Genomic DNA, 24678 nt, shown 5'->3' with positions numbered 1-24678 from the left:
TGTTTCTGCTCTGCTACTTAATGAGCATGAGACTTTGGACAAATTACACCATTTGTCTGGGCCTCCATTTCTGTATCTCTAAAAGACAAAATTATACATACAAAATTATACCCCTACGTGTGATTGTTATGAAGCCTAAAAAGGAAATCATAAAGCACATACAAGACCTCTGCCTCGGGAGCACTCAGCAAATATCAGAACCTACAACGTGGAAGGTCTGGCGAAAATGCCACCATAGAAAATACTGCTGTGCGTAGTAAGGGCAAAGGGCATTTGTGACTAATGTGACAAAGCCAGTTAAAAGTAAGCTGTCAGTGGAAGAAGACAATCCTCCTGAGAGCTCAGGTGCCTGCTTTGTGAAATGGTGAATCTCCTCTCTGTAAGTCAATAGATTTGTCTTGACAATAATCGAGGCTACTCCAATGCAGGCCACAGAGAGGGCTAGGTGAGCTCATAGCACTGAGCTACGTTTTCACATCTGATGATCTGAAAGGAGATGAAAGACAAATGCTGGAGGGAAAAAGCCATGTTTTTGCTGCCATCTACAGATGTCAGAGTGCAATTTTTCAAGTTTCTTAACATGCCCAAAAGCCCACTTCACTGAACCACACTATATATGAAGTGCAGTGTAATAATAACCTAAATAATTTCAGTACATTATTACAGTAATTATTTTTCCCTGCTTTCTGTAAGTATGCTCATTTAGTCACGGATACAATCTATAACTCAAGTTGGGTTCAAGCTCGACATCAGAAGGCCATGTCATAACTCGGGGTTGGGTGGTTGTTGCTCAGGGCACTGGAGCTGTGGCTTTGGCAGCTAGCTGACAGGGTCAGAGTTTACAGTGGTGACAGCGAACACAGAGCTCAGCTGGGTTTCACTCCAGGCTTTCCTGTATCTCTCTGGTTACTAGAATCACTGTGCATTGCCTCTTATTGTTTGGATATAGGAAATCAAAACAAGTGAAAACCAGTGGGAGGGATGTCCTCTCTGAGATGTCTCGCATTGATCTCTTATCTGTGCACTGGATGAGTTAATTACGGCACACCTACCTGTCCTGTGTCTCTTTTCCAAAGGGTTAAATATAGACAAGAATTGTTGGAGAAGCGTTTGATGGAGAGAAAACACATGGCACTTCAAGAAGTTCAGGAAGAAGAAGAGAGAGAGAGGCGGCTGGAAGCCCTTCGAAAACAGGTGTTTTCAATTTGGAAATTTAAAATTTTTTTTAATGTTTCCAAGTGTGTTAATGATATTATTACTGGGACTTACTTCATGACATCTGCTATATAAAATGTAACTTTTCCAAACTAGGACATGGTTTTCATTCCCAGGAGCCAGTTAGGTTTATGTTGAACCAGGTCCAGCTTCTTAATATATTTAAAGAAGTTTATCAGCAGCATTTAAAAAGCTCTCCCAAGATCTAAATGTGTCCATATCTCCTCTAGTTCATTAACTAAACAGTATCTGTTTTCAGCAGTGAAACTCTGTTTCCAGTCAAAGGACTGTCCTCAAAAATGTGGTAGAGCAAGCTACTCCACTCTAGAGTGAGAACCTTTGCTTGGAAAAATCCCACAGTCAATAAGCCTGTTCAGTAACACTTTACAAATACCCCTTTTGTACAGAAATAAAAGCCTCCATTGCCTTGCCTAATAAAAAGTAGGCAAAGTAGATGAGAGTAGATGACAGTACATGGCAAACACAGGGATTTAAGAGACTGGAAAATGTGAGTTGGTTCCTCTGGTGATTTTTCTAAACTTGGACCTGATAACTACACAGCCTAACCAATGGAAAGTAAATATGTAGTTTTCTTTCTAAGTGAGTAGAGATCCTACAGAGCCATGGATGAGACTTGACCTTGGGACTCCTTCAACCCTGGGACAGCTGGCTAAGTACTCAATGGCAGGAAAACCTTAATCTGCCTTGTGTCCATTTCCTTGTCTGGAAAATGGGAATAATAATGGTAGTACCTGCCCCGTTGGTTGTAGCAACTGGAGATGAAATTTATGAATGCTTACTGACTGCAAAGCCCAATGCTCTCAGGGGAAACTTGGCTTAACCTCCTCAGCATCCCTGTGAGGAAAGTCTTTTTAATACCTCTATGTTGTAAAAGAGGAAATCAAGAGGTCAGGTGCTTTCTCCAAAGTCATATAGCTACTAAGTGTCAGCTGGGACTCCTATGAGACGGCTCTCACATCCTCATCCTCTTCAATAAAATGGTCTGTAGAGATGAATTCAAAGTATAAGAAGATAAATTCTGTTTGTTCTAGATCTAAAAAAAAAAAAACAAATTATTCAATCATTAGCAAAAAATTACATGCTGTGGCTTTCTGGAGACAGACTTACTGCCACAATTACTAAATACATTCTTGTTATAAATATAACTTTGATAAACTACACAATCTGTGTGAGTAGAATTCCTTCTATCCAGTAGTCCTTTGAAGGAAGAAGTTTTCTGTTTCCATCACTTGTTTAGAAGTGTTTAGAGTTGTAGTATAAGGCATTTGAGCTAGGAAACCTGTAATAATTAAATTTGACCCCAGTCATTTTATTACAGTTTTGAAGTGGCCTTAACATACCATTTACTTCATCTGAATTCTTGACTTGCAGAATTAACAAGCCAGTGTTAGTAATGGTGCATATGACTGACAAAATTTGTGCCTTCTTTTCATTAAGATTTGGGTCAGAACTGTTATTACTACATAGGACAATGACTTTGTGTTAAAATCACTCTGCAATTTTACAGTAGAAAGGTAACTCATTGTCTCTAATAGTACCATGGAGTCTACTTGCCTCCTCCAGTGGAATTCACCCAGCTTGTCTAGTAATGAGGGCACAATCAACTCCACCAGAAAGCCTCATGGTATTGGTACATATCACCATAGTTCAATCAATAGCTGTGTCATTTTCAATGACAGAATGAATATACAGGTTTTCTATGTAGGATTCCATTGGACTTTTATCAGACAGATAAATTTGTATCTGAAACCAATCATAATTGTGACTATTTAATCATTAGCATGTGATCATAATCTTTAAATACCTTGTTTGACATGTGTTTAGCTCCTTTGTAAGTCTCTGGGACTGGCCTGGACTGAACATTCCTTTGCTCTTTCCTCCACAGTTTCATATTTCATAACACTTCTTTAACGGTCATTAAACAAACCTGTAATCCTACCCAGAAGCACTTACTTGTCCCCTCTTCTGGATGGCTGTGCTCTCTCTGCTCTCAGGTTGCTGTTGTTGTTCACTCTGATCCAGTCAGAATGATGTCAGAAACCATGGCATGGAAAGCCAGGACAGGCACTGAACGTGAAGATGAATTCATCCTGCAAAAGCCACTGTTCACACTGACTACATACAATGAGCAGCAGGTAATGATGGGAATTAGCAGGGTTGCTGCAAAAGCCATGTGGAGAGTAGGAAGAAATGCTGAAGTGTGTGCTTTGAGTTCCAAATTATTTTCAAGGTTTTCATTTCAATACCCCATATATTAGCATTTTTTACTTCTAAATGCTAGTACGTAATTACTGCATGAATCTAAATATTATAGAATTGTGACATAAAACAGTCTAAAATCATGTCTATCACTGAAAAAAATTAGAGTGGTTTATTCAAAAGTCATTGATATAAAAAAGGTTACTTCTTGTTCGAATCTTAAATGATCCTATTAATAAAAAAAAAAAAAAAAAAAAAACAAAAAACAAAAAAAACCACACCTGGAGCCAGATATTAGGGTGAAAACTGAAAGATCAGAGAAACAGAACAAGCCACAGCCAACTTCACCCTGCAAACTCCTCAACCGATCCTGTTCCCATGAATCCTCAGACTGAAAGTCTCTTGAGTCCTCACCCTTTAGATATATCTTTCTCTGCCCTGCCATCACTTCCTGGGATTAAAGACATGTGTGCTTCCCAGTAGTGGGATTAAAGGTGTATGCCACCACTGCCTGGTTCCATTTCCAGTGTGGCCTTGAACCCACAGAGATCGGGATGGATCTCTGCCTCCCAAGTGACAGGATTAAGAGTGTGTGCCACCACTGTCTGGCCTCTGTCTAATCTACTGGCTGGCTCTGTCCTCTTATTCTCAGGCAAGCTTTATTAGGATGCACAATATATCACCACAGTTATTGATATTGTTTTATAGTTCAAAGATTTCTCTATTGTTGTATTAAGAATTTATATCTAAATTTACAACATAAATCCATTAAATAAGCAACAAATAAGAATGACAGGCAGTATGGAAGACAGCTGTCCCAAGTTCTGTTCTTAGAGCTAAGGAGAAGACATCTTCTGTGGAAACACCCTTGAGGGATTACAAAGCCATTGTTAGCAGCTTAGACGTTGTGTTAGCTGTGGCTGGAACTGAGAGGGAATATTCAAAAGGACATCTAGCAGAGGCAGGGTGGGAAATAGGACATATGAATGAATGGATATCACCAAAATTAAGGGAGAAAGAAGACATGAATTTTACAGACCTAGAGAGAAAAAAAGCCCACATCTCAAGACACCTGTTGCCAGGTGAATCCACAGTGCCTCCTCCTGAGTGCTGCACATGTAAGAGTGAACAGCAAGGTGAAAGTTTTGTGCACTGGTAATCAAACAGGTGTTTATGAGATTGATAGCTATATTCTGGTTCCGTGTGAGCGTAGCTCTGGGCTCTTTCCCAATGGGCCAGACTTATCCTTCCTGGAGGAAGGGAGGAGAGGGGCCAGGCCAAGGAGAGTATCCTATACAGAAGTAATGGGCAATGGTAAGGCCAGTTCTGTGCTGCATATGGAGAGAGAATGGTCAACTCTGCCTGGCAGGTTAGAGACATGGAGATCTGAGCTTCAAGATTTGGGGCAGTAGCTGCTAAATTCATTCAAGATGATTTACAATTTAAAGGGGGAAAAGGTTAGTGTGCCTAGGGAGAGTTCCTTATAAGAATGTGTGGGTATACCTCCAGAACCAGCTGCCAAAGTGGGGAGGCAACTGCACCCTAAATGGACTAAACTCAGAGGAAGGCAAAGTCCTAGAGAGCTGACCAAGCCACCAGGGTTTCCCAGGGAGAAGGAAAGGAGGCCCTTCCTTGAATGGGGGCAGGGGCACAGTGCTGAAACATGAGAGCAGAAACGAGCTAGGGCCCAACTGCGATGCACAATAAGCCTTTCTACTCAGACATCTGACCTTGATCCTGCGCATAGACATGACATTTTAAAGCAGGTTAAGTTGAATAATGACATTTGTGTTTTATCCTTGTATCCCAAATGGGGAAATTGACTGGAGAGAGGGAGGAGGTTGCAAGTGAGGGTGATTCCAAGCCAGACAACTACCACTGTGAAGAGCCAGCATTGTGGATTCAAAGCCACACACTCGATTTATTGGTTATGTGCACTTGCCCAAGCCATTAACATCTTTATGTTTGTTTTCTTCATCTTTAAAATAATTACTTGCAAAGTTCTTGTGAGAATTAGAAATAATAAATATGAACTGCCTAGAACATTGCCTGGTATTCAGCAGTAATTCAACAGATTATTGCCATTTTGCAGATCTGCCGTTAACCAAGTAAGAATACAGAAGGGAAAAGAAGCCTGGGAAGAATTAGTTGTGTTCATGTCTTCTTTAGGGTGGAGAGGTGTAAAGCATGCTTTTGAGAACCTGATTATTGGCCTCTGGGGAGGAGAAACCTCCTCTCTTTGTTTACTTTTTACTGAAAACAGATGAATAATGAACAATATTAAAGCTTCACAGCCCTGGAACTGAAGAAAAAGGTGAATCCTGGGCAGAATTTAGGAGGTAGCGGTACACAGATCACAGAGGGAATGTGACTCTTAAAAGCGAGTGGGAATAAATGCGGACAGAAGAGGAAAAACCTGGGTTCTATGCTCAAACACTTGTCTCTCCAACAAGGACCTTTGGGTTATTCCTAGCCTCACACCCATCACTCCCCAGCCCTGCTTCTGATTGGTTACCATTACTTCTTCCTTTCAGAGTATTTCTTATAGCATGAATCTTAAAAGTTCTTATTAATAAAAACAAACCTGGAGCCAGATGTTGCGGTGAAGCTGGAAGATCAGAGAAGCAGAACAAGCCACAGCTACCTTACCTTGCCAATTCCTCAGCTGATCCTGTTTCCTCAGACTGGATTCCTCTCGGCTGAACTGTGCTGCTCAAAAGCCTAAAAGCTTAACCTGCCTATTTCCTGGTCCTCACACCTTACATACCTTTTTGCTTTCTGCCATCACTCCTGGGATTAAAGGCGTGAGTCACCATGCTTGGCTGTATCTTTGAACACACGGAGATCCAGGCAGATCTCTGCCTCTGGAATGCTAGGATTAAAGGCATGTGCTACCACTGCCTATCCTCTATGTTTAATATTGTGGCTGCTCTGTTCTCTGACCACAGATAAGTTTATTAGAATGTGTGTGGGGAACACAATACCACCACAGTTTCTCACAGTTGGTTCTTCTCTACTTCCAGTCACACTTAGGTACTTATCACTTCATGTCTGGACAGTCACAGTAGACTCCCGACCCCACCTCCCTTCATCTCTTCTTTTCCTACCACTTTTGTTTATTCTGACTTTATGATCAGATCCATCTTCTTATGTAGCCACACTTTCATACTAAATGCAGAAACAGACATCACAGCTCCAGCTAGGACAGACTTCAAGACTTTGAAATCCATACCTAGTCTGAGTCTCCTTTCTTGACAGAGCTCCTCAGTGGCAAAGCATTCTGCCCAAACTCCCCTGATCCCAAAATTGACCTGCTTCATCTCCGCATGTGTATATGAGGCCTTCCTGTCTGATTAGATCTCTCTTCCTCCCTCTCAGATTTAAAGAAGATTAAGTCAGATTTCAAAGTTGTCCAGTTGTTTCTTACCCGAGGCCATCCTCATGGAAGCAGCAACCCACATGCCTCTGTGTTTTACCACATGAGACACAGCCACAGGTCATTTGTGCATATCTTATCACTTCCACTCACTCAGAACTCACCAAGGAGGCTATATTCAGAAGCTTATGATCTTATCATTTGGGGAGGAGGGACTGGACTTCCAATTGGGTATAAATCCATATGTGCTCACCTCTTATATTGACAAAGAATGTGATGACATTTAAGATTCATAGGAAGGGGACTAAGGTCCAGTCATGTATAAATGAGAACTGAAGTTAAGTTATTTGTGTGTCTCCTCCCACTTAGCATGGGATGGGTGGGGCATTTTCCAGTTCTGTTTGAAATAGAAATTTAGCCTCAGATTCCCTTTTTCAAGGAATGACCATGTGTTTATACATAATTTACACATTTCTAAATGATAGTGAAGTTAAATGGCTGACAGAAGATATTCATATTCAGGGTGCTGGAGAGATGGCTTAGTGGTTTAGAGCATTTGGGGTTCTTGCAAAGGGCCTGGGTTTGGCTCCCGACATCCACCTAGCAACTCACAACTCTGAACAACTCTAGTTCTAGGAATTAGTATTGCCAAATTCACCAAGATCTTGGGGTTACCTATCCTGTCACTTGGGAAGCTGTATTTTGGAGGTTGTTTTTCCCATAAATACAATTTTCAACGAATTATAAATTTCATAGCTACATATTCTTTCTGCTTGTTATTTTACAATTTGAATTTTAGTGATGGAAGTTTCATTAACTAAGTTACCTCTCCTTCTTCCAGTGTCTATAAGGACTACACACCCATATGGTGCATGTACGTGCATGTAGACACACACTCATACACTTAATATGTTTTTTAATGATAGCTTCTTAAAATATATTCCAAAGATTAATTTTATTTATTAAAGTAGATTTATTTTATAATGTTTTATTTATGTGATTCTAGCCTGCAATAAATAATAATAGTATTGAAGTAAGTTTCTTTTATCTCATCATTTAATAATTTTAATATATTGTATTTGATTAATGTAGTATATAATATTGGATGTAGCCTATGTTGGAAATAAGTAATATACTAGAAAGTGATAATATCAAAAATGGTTTGGACATTTTTAGTAAAAACCCTGCAATTGCAGAACTAGCAAGATTTCTTGTCATCTAACCATCTACCTTAAAAAATTATGCAACTTTGGAAAATATGAAAATTAGTGATAGAATTTACTTCAGCTAAGTGAGTTGTTTATTTTTCTGCAGATAACTTCTGATCCTAGACTTCGATTTGAGTTAGCGCTTCGAGAAGCTGGACTCCATAAGACACTGTATGCCAAAGAGATGCTACCAAAAATCAGTCCCCAGAAGCCTCCGAGGAAGGACACAGAGTCTACTGTATTCAAACTCTAGAGGGCATGTGCAAAGATTATATGGACATGGATAATGATTGTTACCACGTCTAAATGTTTAAAACCCACCAGACACGTAAACCACAGCATTTATAAACAACTTCGCCTTTTTTACTCTTCCAAGTTTTATGCACTATTCTGTTTTTCTTTAAGTAACATGTGCTATTACCAAACTCACCAAAATTATGGGACTTTGGTGTACATGTTGTCGTTTGGTGGGGTGTTATTTTGGAAGTTTTTTCCCTATAAAAGGGAGCTCAAAATAACCATTTGCAGGAATTATATGTTCCATAGCTCCATTGTTTTAGAAATTTGTTATTTTACCATTTGACTTTTAGTTATGGGAGCTTCACTATCACTAATATGTCTATTGTTTTTTGGTTTGTTGTAAAGGAAGGAATTGAGCCTTTCTCTTGTTCAGGAACCAACTTGGTACATCATGCTTACTGCATGCAAGTCAGCTGAACAATCTCCATTTTCAAATTTGCCTGAAGAAGACAGCGGAAGTGGTGTCTCCATCATGGGAACACCGATTATATCTGGGAAGACATGACTGTGTGGTTGTTTAGAAGGAAAAACTGAAATTTTAGGGTACTTGAAATATTATCAAAAGTTCCAAATTACCTGAGAAATACCTAGATGATTTTCTTAAAGAGATGTATTTCATATAAAACTCACCCATAAATTTTTGGCTATTTCTAAAATTTAAAAGGTGTTGTTAAAACTTCCAATAGCTAATAACATTAAGAAGACTAACCCCTTTCTTTGTCTTTATTGTCAGTCCATGTATTTCCTATCTACCTCTAGCCATGGGGTTGTTGTCTCTAGGTAGTGATGAGAATGCTCTGGAAACCACAAAATCCAGGGCTGAGGACAAGGCTCAGTCAGTAGAGAGCATGCTTATACTGCCTGAAGCCCTGACTCCTCCCAGCACCCTATAAACTGGATGTGGTAGCACACACCTATAATTCCAGCATCAGGAGAATCAGCAGTTCAAGGTCATCCTTGGCTATATAGTGAGTTTACAGCTAGCATGTAATATAGGAGACCCTGCTGGAAAAAAGAGGAAGAGAGGGAAGAGCAGGAGATGAGGGGGGAGAGAGAGGAAAAAGCAGAAAGAGAAAAGAAATATCATAAAAAACAGTCTGCCTGGGACTCTTCATGAGCTTCCCCAGCATCATGAGTATAAGTAAGATCAACCCAGCCTGTCAGTATACATTGCCTTCATAAGGGGTTCTATGGGGGGGGGGGATCTTATCCATATCCCACAATTCATCCAAATGGCTCCCTACTTCAGATCTTTGCATCATTAAAATATCTCATCAAAAAGTGGAGAGAACCTTAGAAAGAGGCCGAGAGTGGTGGGCATGGATTTGTTTGGGGGGCTTTTCTAGGGGTCAAAAATGTTATTTTATGGAGCTCTGACTATAAACCCATGAGAACTTGCTGTAACAGAAAACAGGAAGATTCAGATGCTGCTGAGCCTGTGGATCCTTACAGATGTGGACAGCTGTGCCAGAGTCCTGGGATCACGTTCAAAACTACTGAAATGTTTATTCTTTTTAAACTTTCTTAATAACTAAAGACTCTTAGCTGGTGCCGCCTTGTTAGCATGTAGCACTGCCGTTCTGAGAAAAAGGGAGATGTCAAATGGTGTTGTTTTGAGGAGGACCGAGTTGTGATCTGGGCAGCAGTCTAGCCATTGGCTGTGCCCAGATTTAGACTCTAACCATTTTCTTTATTTTCTAAAAAATTATATTAATATTAGCTATTAATCATTGAGTACAAACTGGATGCTTAGTATCAGTATGTGCTTTTCATATTATATTTGATCATCCTTGCAGCCTTATGATATGGTTCTTGTCATTTTAAAGATCTAGAAATATAAAAAAAAAGATCTAGAAATGAGTTCAGAGAGATGAAATAATATACATTTATCAGTTGTCTTCAGAGACATTAAAGTAATGTAGTGAGTCCTGACCATATTTAAGTAAAATGAAAGAAAATAATCTGAAGTCTAAATGATTAATGAACACACAAAAAGATAAAAATGCTTATTTCATACCCCCGGGGAATGACTGGTACCCACCACCAGATGATCAGCACTGCCCATGGATGTAGTAGCCACAGGAAAATGGGTGGCTGCGTGTGGTGGCACAGGTCTGTACTCCCAGCATTGGAAAGGAGAGGCAGGAAGGTCAGGTAATGGGATAAATCCTCAGAGTCTATTCGATAGTCAAAGGAATTTATTTGAGGGTTAACTCACAACAAGAGTAAAGGAGTTGGTGGCAGAATCCTGGAGGGGTGGGGCACAGTGGAGGACAAGAGAGCATATACAAGCATCCCAGGTCTTAAGGATCCTTGGTGGGCACACCCAAGGAGCAGGTACCTAGCAGCTACTAGGGGTAGTGCTTCAGGGAATGGCACAAACAACCACCCGCTATAGTCAGGAATTTGGGGTCACCCTCAGCTGTATAGGTGGAGGCTAACCTGGGCTACATGATACAATGCCTCCAAAGCCAAAAGGGCATAAAACAGCTGTGCGGGAGAACACACCTGTAATAGGAGCACGGGGCAGGTAGAAGCAGAAGAATCAGAAGTTCAAGCCTAGTCTCTGGTGTATAGAAGTAAATCAGACACTGTCTCAACAAAGAAAGAAAAAGAAGATAGGAAGCATGTGTCAGTGTGGACTGGAGAGCTTGCCTGCTGAGGTGGTGTTTTTTTTTTTGTTTTTTTTTTTTGTTTGTTTGTTTTTTTTTTTCTTTTGGTTTTTCGAGACAGGGTGTTCTCTGTGTAGCTTTTTGCACCTTTCCTGGCACTCACTTGGTAGCCCAGGCTGGCCTTGAACTCACAGAGATCCGCCTGGCTCTGCCTCCAGAGCGCTGGGATTAAAGGCGTGCGCTACCACTGCCCGGCAAGGTGGTGGTTTTTATACACTTTGATTTAGCAACTTTCCTCCTAGATATGTTCTATTGAGAGGCCCCTGTGTCAGTGTGTGGGTGGCAGAAACTGGGGTTCAGAAAGGAAAACAAACTAAATTTCATCAGTAGCAAAACTGGGTGAACATAAAAATCATGGTATATTCGTTTATGGAATTACATTTCACAAAAGAAATGGAGGAATTTTATCAATATGGACATTATATTTACCAAAAAAGTGAAGTGTCATATTTAATTTCTCTAAAGAACAAAACCCTGCCAAGATAATCTGCATTGCTTATGGATACATGGGAGGCAGAACAGTAGAGAAAAACGAGAAAATAAAAATCAAGACGAAGATTACCTTGGGTGGCCAGGGAGACAGGCAGGATTGAAGACCCACAAACTCCTGAAAGTGTTGTATTGCTTAACCAGAGGTGTGGCTACAGAACATTTCTGATCATTCCCAGGTCCATGTGTGTATTTTATATACTGTTACATGCCAAATAAATTCCAGCAAAATAAAAAAAAGGAATATAAGAAAGCAAATAATTAAAAACATAATTTGTTAATGTACATGTGTATCAACAGTAGTCTTTTCAGTTAAGTTCTGGTATAATAGCCCCAATCTGCATACATTTCTGAGGTAAGGAAGATCTGTCCGTTGTTGGGAGTCTTGCTTCTCTTGACATATTACAGAATTCCCTTGATATTCTTGCTCCACAGTCCAGTGCCCTGGTACACTTTGGTTCTTGCTGGTCTTTTTCCCTGGATGGTTTGAAAAAGAAAAAAAGAAATATGTACCTAAGAACACTAAGCATTATGTTCATGTGCACTGGTGCATGCGTGTTTGGGTGTACATTTGTGTGTGTGTGTGTGTGTGTGTGTGTGTGTGTGTGTGTGTGTGTGTGATGGGTTATAACATTAACAAAAATGTATTTCTTGGTAGTGTTCTAAAACTAATTGAAACTGTGCTGGAGAGATGGCTCAGCATGTGCTGCTCTTGCAGAGGATCTGAGTTCAGTTCCCGGCACCCATGCCGGGCAGCTCATAACTATCTGTAGCTCCAGCTCCAGGAGATCTAACGATTACCTATTCTGGCCTCTGTGGGCATCTATACTCAGCTTCGTGCCTGAGCACGAGCACACACACACTTTAAAATAAATAAATCTTGAAAGGAAGGAAAGAAGGAAGGAAGGAAGGAAGAGAAAAGAAAGAAAGAGAACTACCTTCAATCCCATTGCTACTAAATGGCGCCATCTGACTCATCTCCCAGTCTTGAGGGTAGTGGGCTGCCTCCATCTGGAGGAAGACTGTGTTGTCTGTCTTGTAGAAAGCCCTTCCCCCCATGAACCCACAGTGTAGGCTCCCCTTTTACTTCCTCTTGTGGAGGGAGTTGCTCTCCTGTGAGTTTTGGGTCCCCTTCCTTCTCAATGCTACAAGAACTTTGTTGTTGACACTCATTTTCTTTCTTTTATCTGTAAACCATCCTTGAATACACAAATATGGTGGACTACATTCCGGCATCAGAATAAATGTCTGTCAACCCATGTTGTCTTCTAACGACCCAGCTGTTTCTTGCCTCGTCTCAAAAGAAGATCTTTAAAGAGTTACCAGTAGACACTCAATGTCTCTCCTGTCTTCCCATTGCACTCTCTCTCTCTCTTTCCCTCCCTCTCCCTCTCCCTCTCCCTCTCTCTCTCTATCATTCAGACTCAGCCTTGTCCTGTTCTCATACTGCTCTTAGCAAGATAGCCAACAAGCTCCATGCTGGCAAATGATGGTCTTAAATCTGTCCCACTGACTTGGTAGCAGCTTTTGGTCCAGGCTACAGCAGCTCCACCTTGGAACATGTTCTTGCTACTACCTCCCATTCACCACGTCCGAGCTAGGGGCTGTGGATTAAAAAACAGAGACAAGAAACAGCTCTTCATTCACCCCAGCAGAATGCCAAATGCCTTTCATTGAAAGAGGGAGGAAACCTTAAATACAGGCTTACAGCACAATGGAGGATCCCAGGAGGGCAGAAGTTGGCTATCCAATGTTCTACATTCTTGCATCTAAGCTGTTTGCACAAATGCAGGATACACATACAAAGAACCCCCGGTGAGCGTTCAGGAAGAAGAAAACCAGCAGGGAATCAGCATAGGAAGGACATCTGGTCAAGGTGGACAAGCAGGGCAACAGCTACCCAGAATGGGGGGCCAGGGCCCTACAGTTCTTCTGGTTTCTGGCACGTCTCCCACTTTACTTCCTGCTCCTTTGGCTGCATTTCAATTTCCTTTGCCAACTCCCCCATTTCTATACAGCTCTACATGTGGGACTATTCCAGGACTGTGCCCTTTCGACCTATTGCCTTTTATTGTTGTCACCTCTGGGGTCATACTTAAACCTTCCAGGTCTACTTTTAACTGGTTTTGGGAATGGCTTTGACCTTCTTTTCTTCTTCACCCCTTGCAATCTAGTTATTGAAGAGCGAGCATTTATATTTAGCGCTTCCTATACCAGTCCTTCACACCCCTCTCCGCTTCTGTCCTTTGTATTTGCTATGGATTGTTAGTTGAGTCTAGCCTTATCAGATAAGATTCTGATCCTCCTTTATGTCCCTCCCACATGGCTTCCTCTGGCGGCATATTCTCCTTCATCCGTTGAGCATTTGGATGTTTTGGGAAATGTTTTCTACTGCTAACTCTCTGTTCTTAGGGTCATTAACTAAGAACCGCGGATTAATACACTGTGAGGTTAGTTTCTGTCAACCTAACACAAATCTAGACACCCCTGGTGAGAAGGAACCTCAAACTGACAAGTTGCCTCCATCAGATTGGCCTTGAGTGTGTCTGTGGGGCATTTTATTGATTGGTGGTTGATGAAGAAGGGTCCCTGCCCACTGTGGACAATGTGTGGGCCTGGTCTGTGTGAGAAGGCCAGAGGGAGCAAGCTAGTAAGCAGCATTCCTCTGTGGTTTCTGCTTCAGGCTCCTATCTAGAGTTCCTGGATGATGGACTGTGATTGGAAATATATCCTTTCCTTCCCCAAAAACACAGTGGGGGCACATCCTCTGATATAACCCAGCCTTCTTCCTCCATTGCTAAGAACCTTAGATAAAGAAAAGGGTTTTTTTTTTTTCTTCTCTTGGTATTTAGTGGTGTAAGAGAAGAAGCCAAACTGTTTGCCTTTTAGTAATTTTTTAAAATAGTGAATTGGTTTTCTGACAACCTCCAAAGATGATTGATTTATTGTATCTTTCTGGTCATGGATTTTAATGTGGTCAGCCTTATAATCTATCAGCGCCATTCTTTTTCCTGTTCCAATTATCCCCTTCTTGACCAGTGTCTCAGTAGGTCTGACTAAACAATCTGACAGACTCCATACCCTGTGCTCTTCCAGTTTCTACTGCTCCGTACGAACTCGTCGATTTTCATCTTCCATCACCCCACTGGTTTGATTTGTTACAGACTCCAGAGTCTGTATGTATCCTTTATCACTCTTATAGCAAAGTTAGAGACTCACGAAGTCCAGTGTAGTCATAGTTTTGGATATCTAAAATCAGAATTGGAGCTGTAATCTAAAATCAAGCCGTGAGCAGAGCAAAGCTGCTCTCTGAGGCTTGAGCACAGAATCTTTTTGCACTTCCATCATCCTTGGCTTGGGTCCCCTTCAATTGTCTTCAAACAGGAGGTGACAGGTGTAGTTTGTCCCACACTGATATTTTACATGCCTCTCCTACCTCTCTTCCACTAGTAAGGAGTCTTGCAATGGTTATGAACTCATACTAGTGTGGCCAAATGCCTACTTGAAGGTCAAATGATTGATAATCTTGATGTCATTTGCTGTGTAACCCAGTCACAGGTTTGGGGCTTAGGAGACAGATCTCTGGAATCATTTTTGACTTGCCACAAGGTGTTTGATACTCTGCAGTCAGTTGCTAGTTGAGGCCATGGTCATCTCAAGGCTCAGCTTGCTTAGATGATCACTCACTGACAGCTGGCAGAAGACACCATCTACTGGCTAGGAGCTCAGCTGAGCCTGACACTGAACCAGATCCACATGATTTCCATAGGAGCTGGGTTCCGAAAGAAACAGAGACGCCAAGCAGTTGAAAGCTCTGAGGCCTGGGAAGCGCTGCTGGAACTGATGTCTGTCTCTGTGCTCCTCAAAGCAGTCATAGCTCTCTCCTTGATGGAACGGGGCTGAGAAATGAACTCCTTCTCCATGATGTGTGTGTGGTACTGGCTGGTCTCCACTGTAGAAGAGGTGTGTGAATTAGGAGATATTTCACTGCCGTCTTTCCAAATCTATCACTTTTGTTATTGGGCTTAACAGAATAAGCTTGGCTCCTTCACACTTACTCTTCGGACCTAGAGTCAGAATCTTCTCTAACAAGCTCAGCATCCCAGTGTCCCAGGGATGGAAATAGCATGTTAAGACTCCAATATGGATGCCCAGGTTCCATATTGCTAGTGGATTTGCCTTTTGTTCTAGGCCTTTTCTGTGAGCATTGCTAGAATATACATTTGTGTACATACATGTACATCCACATAGGCATATATATATATATGTATGTGTGTGTGTGTGTGTGTGTGTGTGTGTGTATACACACACACAATAAGCCCATATGTAAAGTCCCATATATTAGTTCATTCTTTTATTTTTCATTCAAATTCCATGGGGTTTTTGCTTCATGTCTTCCACTTTTGTTTGTATTTTATTTTTTCCTTACTTGAGGATTCTGGTGCTCCTCGACAAGAAGTCACAATATGACACCATTACTCATTGTATTATCCCACAATTTATGCACGTAACAGTCAAGATAAAATACCAATATGACAAAACAACAATGAATTCTTTAGCTATGTACATCATACTTTTCTCCTTTTCCTATAAATCCATTGTATCTTTGTTGTCAGGGATGATATAAATAGTATATATTTTTCACTAGCCCCTAATTTCTTTTCTAAAATTTTCCTTGCAAATTCATGTCTGGATACAATGAAATTTGAGCATATATACCTCCATTTCCCCTCCAACTCCACCTCCTACTCTCCCAGCCCCACATACTTCTTCCAACTTCATGTGCTCTCTTTGTACTAAATCAACTGCTAAGGGCCTGGAGAGCCAGGTTTGATTCCCAGCTTCCACATGGCAGCTCACAACTGTGTATGACTCCAGTTCCAGGGGTTCTGATTCCCTTTTCTGTCTTTTGGGGGTACCAGACACACAAGTGGTGCACAGATATACATACGGGCAAAACATCCATATACATAAAATACAATTTTTAAAAAATATAAAAAAATAACTCAGTCCAACTAGTGGTGACCATATGTGTGTGGGTGTGGGGCCATCCTCTGCAGCAACCTATCAGTGGCCATACCCCCCAAAAGAGTGATTCTCCCTTGACTTCCCAGAGCTCCTCAGTTAGGGCTGGAGAATCCAGCTACCGTTTTTTTAGCTGACTTGATCTTGTGCAGGTCACCATAGCAACTGGGATTCAGGAGTGCAATCGTGATGGCAGCCCTCTCTATTCTCCAGGCCTCACAGTTTCTCCGCCTCTTTTCCACTGTCCCATGAGCTTTGGCACAGAGGTTGGTGAAGGTGTCCCATTTAGGCTGACCGCTCACAGTCACTTAGTCTCAGCCCAATGACCAGTTCTGCATCTCAGCACTGACTGCTGCCCTCTCTAAAAAGGAGCTTCTGTGATGAAGGCTGAGGGCAGCTCGGGTATATAGGTATAAACATGGATATTCAGAAGGTACTTGACAACAGGGCCATTTAACACCACAGTGAGAGAGTAAATCTACCTCGGGATGAGACTGCGCTTTCACTGTGTAAGTCAGTGAGTTTTGCTGATGTCCAAAGGCTTTGTATTAGCTTTCCACTTGTCATTTTGGTGGCCTGTGTCCCATTTTAGGGAAGATTTCTTTGGAGTTGCTTGTGGAAACCATATTTTGAGTGTGTTAATAACACTGTTGGGGGCCTTAATAGTTGCAAATCGGTTTTTCCAGGAAGAAAATGCCATATTTACATTTTCTTCCCTAAGCATAAATGTCAGGAGGCCAGTTGTAAATGGTTTTCTTTCCCTGACAATTTACTTTGTTTCTCTGCCTGACTACACAAAGCATTTCCCTGCCTTCCTTATGATGCAATAGTCACTGGAATTCTGCTGATGCCAGTCACCCTGGCTGGCCACAGTCAGCAAAACCAGTTCCCTCTCATGACACAGATTCAGTTTATTCCAGGGATTGCTTATAAATGCTACTTCCTCAGTATTTGTTGCATTATTAAGATTTTTGGTTTTCTCCAGGGCTCTTACTATGCTGTTCTGGTCAGTTTTCTCTTAGTCTCTTCAGTCCTTTGATCTCGTTTCTTGATTTTTTCTCGGGTTTAAGAAACTCTTGCTTGGAAATAGTGTCAACTCTACAAAAAAGCTAAAAACCAGAAGTAATATCTTTAAGAGTCATGCAGTTTCACATTCAAGGTGCTTTATCATGTCTGTGTTCTTACTACACACATATGTGTGGACACATATACATATACACACATGCACACACATACACACATACTCATGTACACATATATGCACATATATTCATGAACACACATTCTCTCTCTCTCTCTCTCTCTCTCTCTCTCTCTCTCTCTCTCTCTCACTCTCACACACACACACACACACACACACACACACACACACTTTTTTCCCTGACCATTTGAGAGTACGTTTTCTGTCTGTGCCTTCTTACTAAGGGTAAGAATGTTAGTTTCTCCAAGCCCAGAGGAGGAGCCCAGAACAGTGAAATGCATCGCTGCTATAACCCCTCCCAATCTAGTCTCCATGTTTCAGCTTTGTCCGCTGAGCCATTCACAGCCTTTGTAGCATCTCCCCTCACATCAGGACCCAGTCAGAAGTTGCACCGTTGGATCTTTAATCCAGCTCCTTTAATCTGGTCCATCTCTGTAGCTTTTTCTTTCGTGACATTGGCTTTTTATTTGTGGTAAATATATGCAATGGGAAGGTTACTGTGTTAGCCAGTTATAAAGGTGCACTTGAGGGCATTGGGTTTATTCATGTTATTACTCAAACACCACTGCCACCCATCTCTAGGACTGTGTTCTTTCATCCTGAAACTCTGCTCACTTCAGCCACTTGTGGTGATAGTGTGTTCCCCAAAATATTGTGCACCCTAATCAACTTATCTGGGGTCAGAGGACAGAACAGTCACTAGATATAGAGGCCAGAAAATGGTGGCCTTTAATCCTAGCATTCCAGAGGCAGAGATCCATTTGGATCTCTGAGTTCAAAGCCACACTGGAAACAGCCCGGCATGGGGACTCATGCCTTTAATCCCAGGAAGTGATGGCAGAAAGCAGAAAGGTATATAAGGTGTGAGGACCGAGAACTAAGCCTGGTTAAGCTTTTAGGCTTTTGAACAGCACAGTTCAGCTGAGAGGCATCTAGTCTGAGGAAACAGGATCAGCTAAGGAATTGGTGGGGTGAGGTAGCTGTGGCTTGTTCTGCTTCTCTGATCTTTTAGCATTCACCCCAATACCTGGCCTCAGGTTTGATTTTATTAATAAGACCCTTTAAGATTCATAATAGTCACTGACAGCCAATACTCTAGTTTTTAGCCCTGTGAATCTGTGTACTGTAAGTATATCATGTAAGTGAATCATGCATAATTTATTTGTGTGAGGAGGGTATTTGGTAGGCTTATTTTATTTACCATAATGCTCTCATAGTTCATTTGTATCATCCATGAATCAGAACTGTATTCTTTTTTAAGGCTGAGTAATATTCTATTGCATGCATATTACATTTTGCATAGAGCTATTATAAATATTGATATATAGCTAGTTATCTGTTTTGAATCCCTGCTTTCAATTCTTTTGAGACTATACTCATGAGTGTTGATAGATAATGTTCTACTTTTACATTTAATGTTTGAGAAATTAACATGTTTCTTTCCCATAGTGCCCTCAACATTTTTCAATCCCAGCAACAATGCTTACAAATTCCAATTTCTTCACATCCTTCACACCACATGTTATTGTACCCTCCTCTTCCCCCCTTTTAAAACAATAGCCATCCTGGTGGGTATGCTTGGTATATTGATGCTTTATTGTGATTTCAACTTGTGTTTCCTTCATTAATAACACCGAGAATCTTTTTCAGGTACTTCCTGTTCACTTGTAAATCTTCAATGAAGAAATACATATTCAAGTCATTTACACATTTGCAAATTAGGTCATTTGTCTGGCATTGTTGTTCTAAAGCAGTAGGAGACATTTCCATTTTCTAGACATGAATCCTTTATCAGATAAGCAGTCTGCAAATATTTTCTCCAGTTCCTTGCATTTTAGATTTTTACCTTGCTGGTAGTATCTTGTGGTTTAGCTGTTTTTTGATGATGTTCAAGTTGTTTCTTCCTTCCTTCTTTCCTTCCTTCCTTCTTTGTTGCTTGTGATTTTTTATGTCACATGTAAGAAATCCTTACCAAGTTCAATGTCACAATACTGTCTCCCTATTTTCTTCTAAGGGTTTTATAGTTTCAGCACATTTATATCTTTAGTCCATTTAGAGGTTTTTTGTTTTGTTTTGTTTTGTTTGTTTGTTTTTAATGCTGTAAGATGAGGATGCATTGTTTTACAGGTGACTGTCCAGTTTTCCCGGAATTGTTTGTTGAGAATGTTGACCTTATTCCATTGATTTCTCTTAGCTCCCTTGTCAAAGGTCATTTGTTGTCTATGTGAGGATGATTTTGTGTAGGCTAATTACGTGTTCTTTTTCACTTGTTTCGTGTATCTCTCTGTAGGCCAGCATCACACTGTTGGATTGCTCTCACATTGTGTTTTGGGATCAGGAAATGAGAGACTTCCAACATTGTTAATTTTCAAGGTTGTTTTGGTTATTAGTAGTGAGTTTTTTTCACATATAACCTTTATTGTATTGTAGAAGTTTACTTCTAATCTTAGTTTGTTTATTTTTATTATGAAACAATGTTGAACTTTGTCAAATGCCATTTCTGTATCAATTTAGTTATGTATTTTTCTTCTTTGTTCTAAAATATGCTGTATTACATTGATTGTTTTTCATATCCATCTACTACTTTTGATAGCTTACAACACTTTTAATATACTGATAAATTCAGTTTGCTGGTTGTTGTTGTTGGTGGTGGTTTTTTTTTTTTAAGGAATAGCATTTTTAAATTGTCCATTTTGTTGGAGAGGGAATGTTCATTTTTTATTTTTTTATTTTTTTGGTTCTGCCCTCTTACCTGGAGACTCCACCAGAACCTTGTTGGGACTCAGCTTTGCTCCTTCCTGCGGACCTTCTCAGCTCTCCCTTCTAGCCCACCCCTATTCCTTTTTGTCAGCCCCCATATACCTAGAAATGCTTTCCACCTGGGACCCCCAGGGGCCACACTGGGCTGGGATTTCCACTCAGGTAGGTGATTTCTCTTTCATTTCTGACCCCCATCACTACCTCATCTGTCTGATCCTAAGCCCTGTAGCAGACTGTGGTGATATTGTGTCCCCAATATATTGTGCACCCTAATAAAGTTTATCTGAGAATCAGGGGGAAAAGCCAGCCACTATAGTAAACAAAGAGGTCAGGCAATGGTAGCACATGCCATTAATCCTATCACTTGGGAGGCAGAGGTCCATCTGGATTTCTGTGAGTTCAAGTCCACATTGGGAAAAGAGCCAGACATGGTGTCACTTGTGTTTAATCCCAGCACTAACCATAGAGGTCTGGAGGTCTGTACAGACAGACAGGAAGTGATGTAGCTAGACAGAGAGAAGAAGTGGGATGCAGAACAGAATGGCATATAGACATGGATATACAGGAGTACCTCTCTTTGGCTGAGGATCTCCAAGTGGTAAGAATGTGGCTGGCTTCTTTCGGCTTTTCTGACCTCTTGGTTTTAAGTCCAATATTTGGCTCTAGGTTTTTTATTAATAAGACTGTTTAGCAATTTGTCTTACAGCAGACTGCATGCAGGTGGCCCTCGTCCCATCGTCCCACTCTACATCCATCCCCTCCTCCCACTCTACATCCATGCCTTCCTCCCACTCTATATCTGTTCCCTCCTCCCACTCTACATCCGTTCCCTCCTCCCACTCTACATCCATGCCCTCCTCCCACTCTACATCCATTCCCTCCTCCCACTCTACATCCACGCCCTCCCCCCACTCTACATCCGTTCCCTCCTCCCACTAGACATCCGTTCCCTCCTCCCACTCTACATCCATTCCCTCCTCCCACTCTACATCCATGCCCTCCTCCCACTCTACATCCGTTCCCTCCTCCCACTTGACATCCATGCCCTCCTCCCACTCTACATCTATGCCCTCCTCCCACTCTACATCCATTCCCTCCTCCCACTCTACATCCGTTCCCTCTTCCCACTCTACATCCACGCCCTCCTCCCACTTGACATCCATGCCCTCCTCCCACTCTACATCCATGCCCTCCTCCCACTCTACATCCATGCCCTCCTCCCACTCTACATCCATTCCCTCCTCCCACTCTACATCCATGCCCTCCTCCCACTCTACATCCATTCCCTCCTCCCACTCTACATCCGTTCCTTCCTCCCACTCGACATCCATGCCCTCCTCCCACTCGACATCTATGCCCTCCTCCCACTCGACATCCATGCCCTCCTCCCACTCTACATCCATGCCCTCCTCCCACTTGACATCCATGCCCTCCTCCCACTCTACATCCATGCCCTCCTCCCACTCTACATCCATGCCCTCCTCCCACTCTACATCCATGCCCTCCTCCCACACTACATTTACATGAGAGCATCCCACTATAGATGATATTTGTTTGCCTACCCAAACAATTCTCTCAGTCAACAAATATCCTATATCACACATCCATGTCTCTGAACAATAGGCTCAATTTCCATGGTGTCTTGTGATACAGTGTCTGGTTTTCAGAGACACTAATTGAGGACTTCATAAAAGAACTACATGACAAAGTGAGGATGTCTTTTGATAGGTGTGGCGATGTAGGCCTTCAGCTTTGGGGGTGATAATTCTCTAGTCTGTGGTTCCTAGTACTCAGGTCAGTGAGTATAAGCAAAGGTTTGTAGGACTAGCAGGGGACCAGTGAGTCTTCACTGGAACAGTCTCCTGAGGAAGGTTGAGCATCTTTCTTGTTTGGAAAGCCTTAAATACTGATTCTGTGACCTTCACAGAAATTGTAGAAACTTTCACACCCTTTAAAGCTTGTCTTCTTGCTTAAAGGAACTCAAGTGGGCTTCACTGTTTGTTGCCATTGGTGCAATGGGCCAGGGTCTCTTCCCAGCTTTTTTAACATACCAACCAGAGCCTGTGACCTCTGTAGATAATCCCATCATCTTGATAGCTCATCTACTCAACTGCCATTTCCACTTTCTTCACAAAAAGAAGGGGAAATTCCAGTTTTTCTGGGATCACCATTATTGCTGAGTACTGATTTTCATAGCAATAATTTCTACTATAAGAAGGACCAGCTATAAGATTATTTTATTCCCCACTAAAGAGCACAGCTCACTTTCCATTATCAAAAGTTCTATTATTGGTAAATAATCCTACTGTGGTAACAGTCCTAGAACCAGTGTGACTTCTGTCTGGTGTTTGTATCATTTTTCTCTCATGGTTTCATGCTGTGGGATGTTCTGTGTGTTACGTGTGTTGCTCTGATTGGGCAATAAGTAAAACCCTGATTGGCCAGTAGCCAGGCAGGAAGTACAGATGGGACAAAGAGAAGAGAATTGGGGGAAGTGGAAGGCTGAGGGGGAGATACTAGAGACGCCACCAGGCCAGGACAAGTGAGATGTAAGGTACCTGTAAGCCACGAGCCACATGGCTACTTATAGATTAATACAAATGTGTTAATTTAAGATATAAGGACAGTTAGCAAGAAGCCTGAGCCATTAGACCAAACAGTTTAAATAATATAAGTGTCTGTGTGTTTATTTTATAAGTGGGCTGTTGGACTGCTAGGGCTTGGCAGGACCTGGAGGAAAGCTCTAGTTACAAATGGCGCCCAATGGAGTTTCCACCTTAACTTGAGAGTATTTAAAAAGCAATTCAAAACGGCTTCCTAGTTGTCTCTCTCAAGTTGGTGGGTTCCTGACCAGTAGTATGGCGGGAATGAGGCATCTGCAAGCGGTACATTATGCTGTGTGGTGGATTTAGCCTTTGCTAGTATAAAAAAAAAAAGTAGTTTCTGGGCTACACGCTGCTTTGATAGAACTGCTTCTGATAGTTGATGGTACACACAGCTCCAGACCCAGAGCTGGCGGTAAACTGTACCACCACCATGTTGGAAAGCTGATGGGGGGGGGGGGCGGAGTCAGCAGCCACAGTGGCCGTTTTAGTCTTACAAATGCTATAGTTTAAAGAATAGGTTCACAATAAGACAGATTCAGATGAAATAGTTTACTATGTGTGTAAAATATATGCAGGCTTAAAAGAGACAAGAGAAAGTTATATATACAGTTATATAAAGAAATAGTTTTTAAAAATAAAGTTTTTAAAGAGACAATAAAGATAGTATAAAATAAGTCATGTAAAGATGGATATTACACAGAAACTCTGGATTGTGTTGTCTTTGGGATTTTTAACTGAAGAGAGATATTTGATTATAAAGACAGTGGAGTTAAACCAATATGTATATTTTAAAGATACCTTGACTTCAAAATTTGGATCTAAGGATATGTTGCTTTGGAAACGAGGCTCTGCTTTTATTTCCAAAGAAAGCCAGAGGCTATGGATTTGTTCCAGATTAAGACACATCAGGTTTGACCAGCCAAGACCCCTGAATGGTCTCCAATGACACCATGGCCCAGATGATCTAACATCCAAAATAGTTTCAAGGCAACTGGCTCAGACGATACACCCTCACAGACTACTCCATAATCCTAAAACTTTCTTTGTGTCCCCATAAGATACAGCGCCCCCTCCAGCAGGAAGTAGTAAGAGTAACTACGCCCAAATTCCCCAATATATCAAGATATCAAGCTGGCGTTGGAGATGGAATTGGCTCACTCCTTCTCTAAACCTAGGCATATTGTTTAAAAAAAAAAAAAAAAAAAAAAAAGGTTAAGAGATTCTTGTGTCCCAAATCAGAAGAGCCCTCTGGTGTGGGACAGAGAAAAACAATATTTTTATTTGAAACAAGTTGATTATAAATGCAATCTCCTTCTAAAGAAGAAAGGGGGATATGATATAGATATGATAGGATAAAAGGACCATTGGTTATCTATGATAATCATACTCATAGCCATGTTAGTTAAGTCTTCTAGGTATACATAGATATATTTCAGATAGATAGGTAATCTTCAAATACTTCAAAGACCTACAGAATATAGCATTTAAAATATTTTAAAAATTTAGACTTTCTGGACAATGAGACATGTCTCCTGGCAGCATCAATTTACTTCAGAAAGGAGGATGGGCATTGAAGACACTCCATATGGAGTTTATCTTCATATTG

The 24678-nt window shown here is 41.3% G+C and overlaps 1 protein-coding gene across 1 annotated transcript in view; it reads left to right on the top strand.

Moving 5' to 3' along the window:
* Positions 1-9372, top strand: part of Ccdc148 (coiled-coil domain containing 148) — a 188046-nt gene extending 178674 nt beyond the window's left edge. Inside the window, exons 12-14 of the mRNA XM_036184725.1 lie at positions 1077-1194; positions 3231-3371; positions 8126-9372. Of these exons, the coding sequence (XP_036040618.1) occupies positions 1077-1194; positions 3231-3371; positions 8126-8272 (406 nt within the window). The 3' untranslated portion in view covers positions 8273-9372. The remainder of the gene's footprint in view (positions 1-1076; positions 1195-3230; positions 3372-8125) is intronic.
* Positions 9373-24678: the final 15306 nt, after the last annotated feature.

Source organism: Onychomys torridus, chromosome 4 (assembly GCF_903995425.1).
Source record: "Onychomys torridus chromosome 4, mOncTor1.1, whole genome shotgun sequence".
Lineage (NCBI taxonomy): Eukaryota > Metazoa > Chordata > Mammalia > Rodentia > Cricetidae > Onychomys > Onychomys torridus.
Note: the sequence above shows the minus strand (reverse complement) of the source record. Positions and strands in the feature narration are given on the sequence as shown.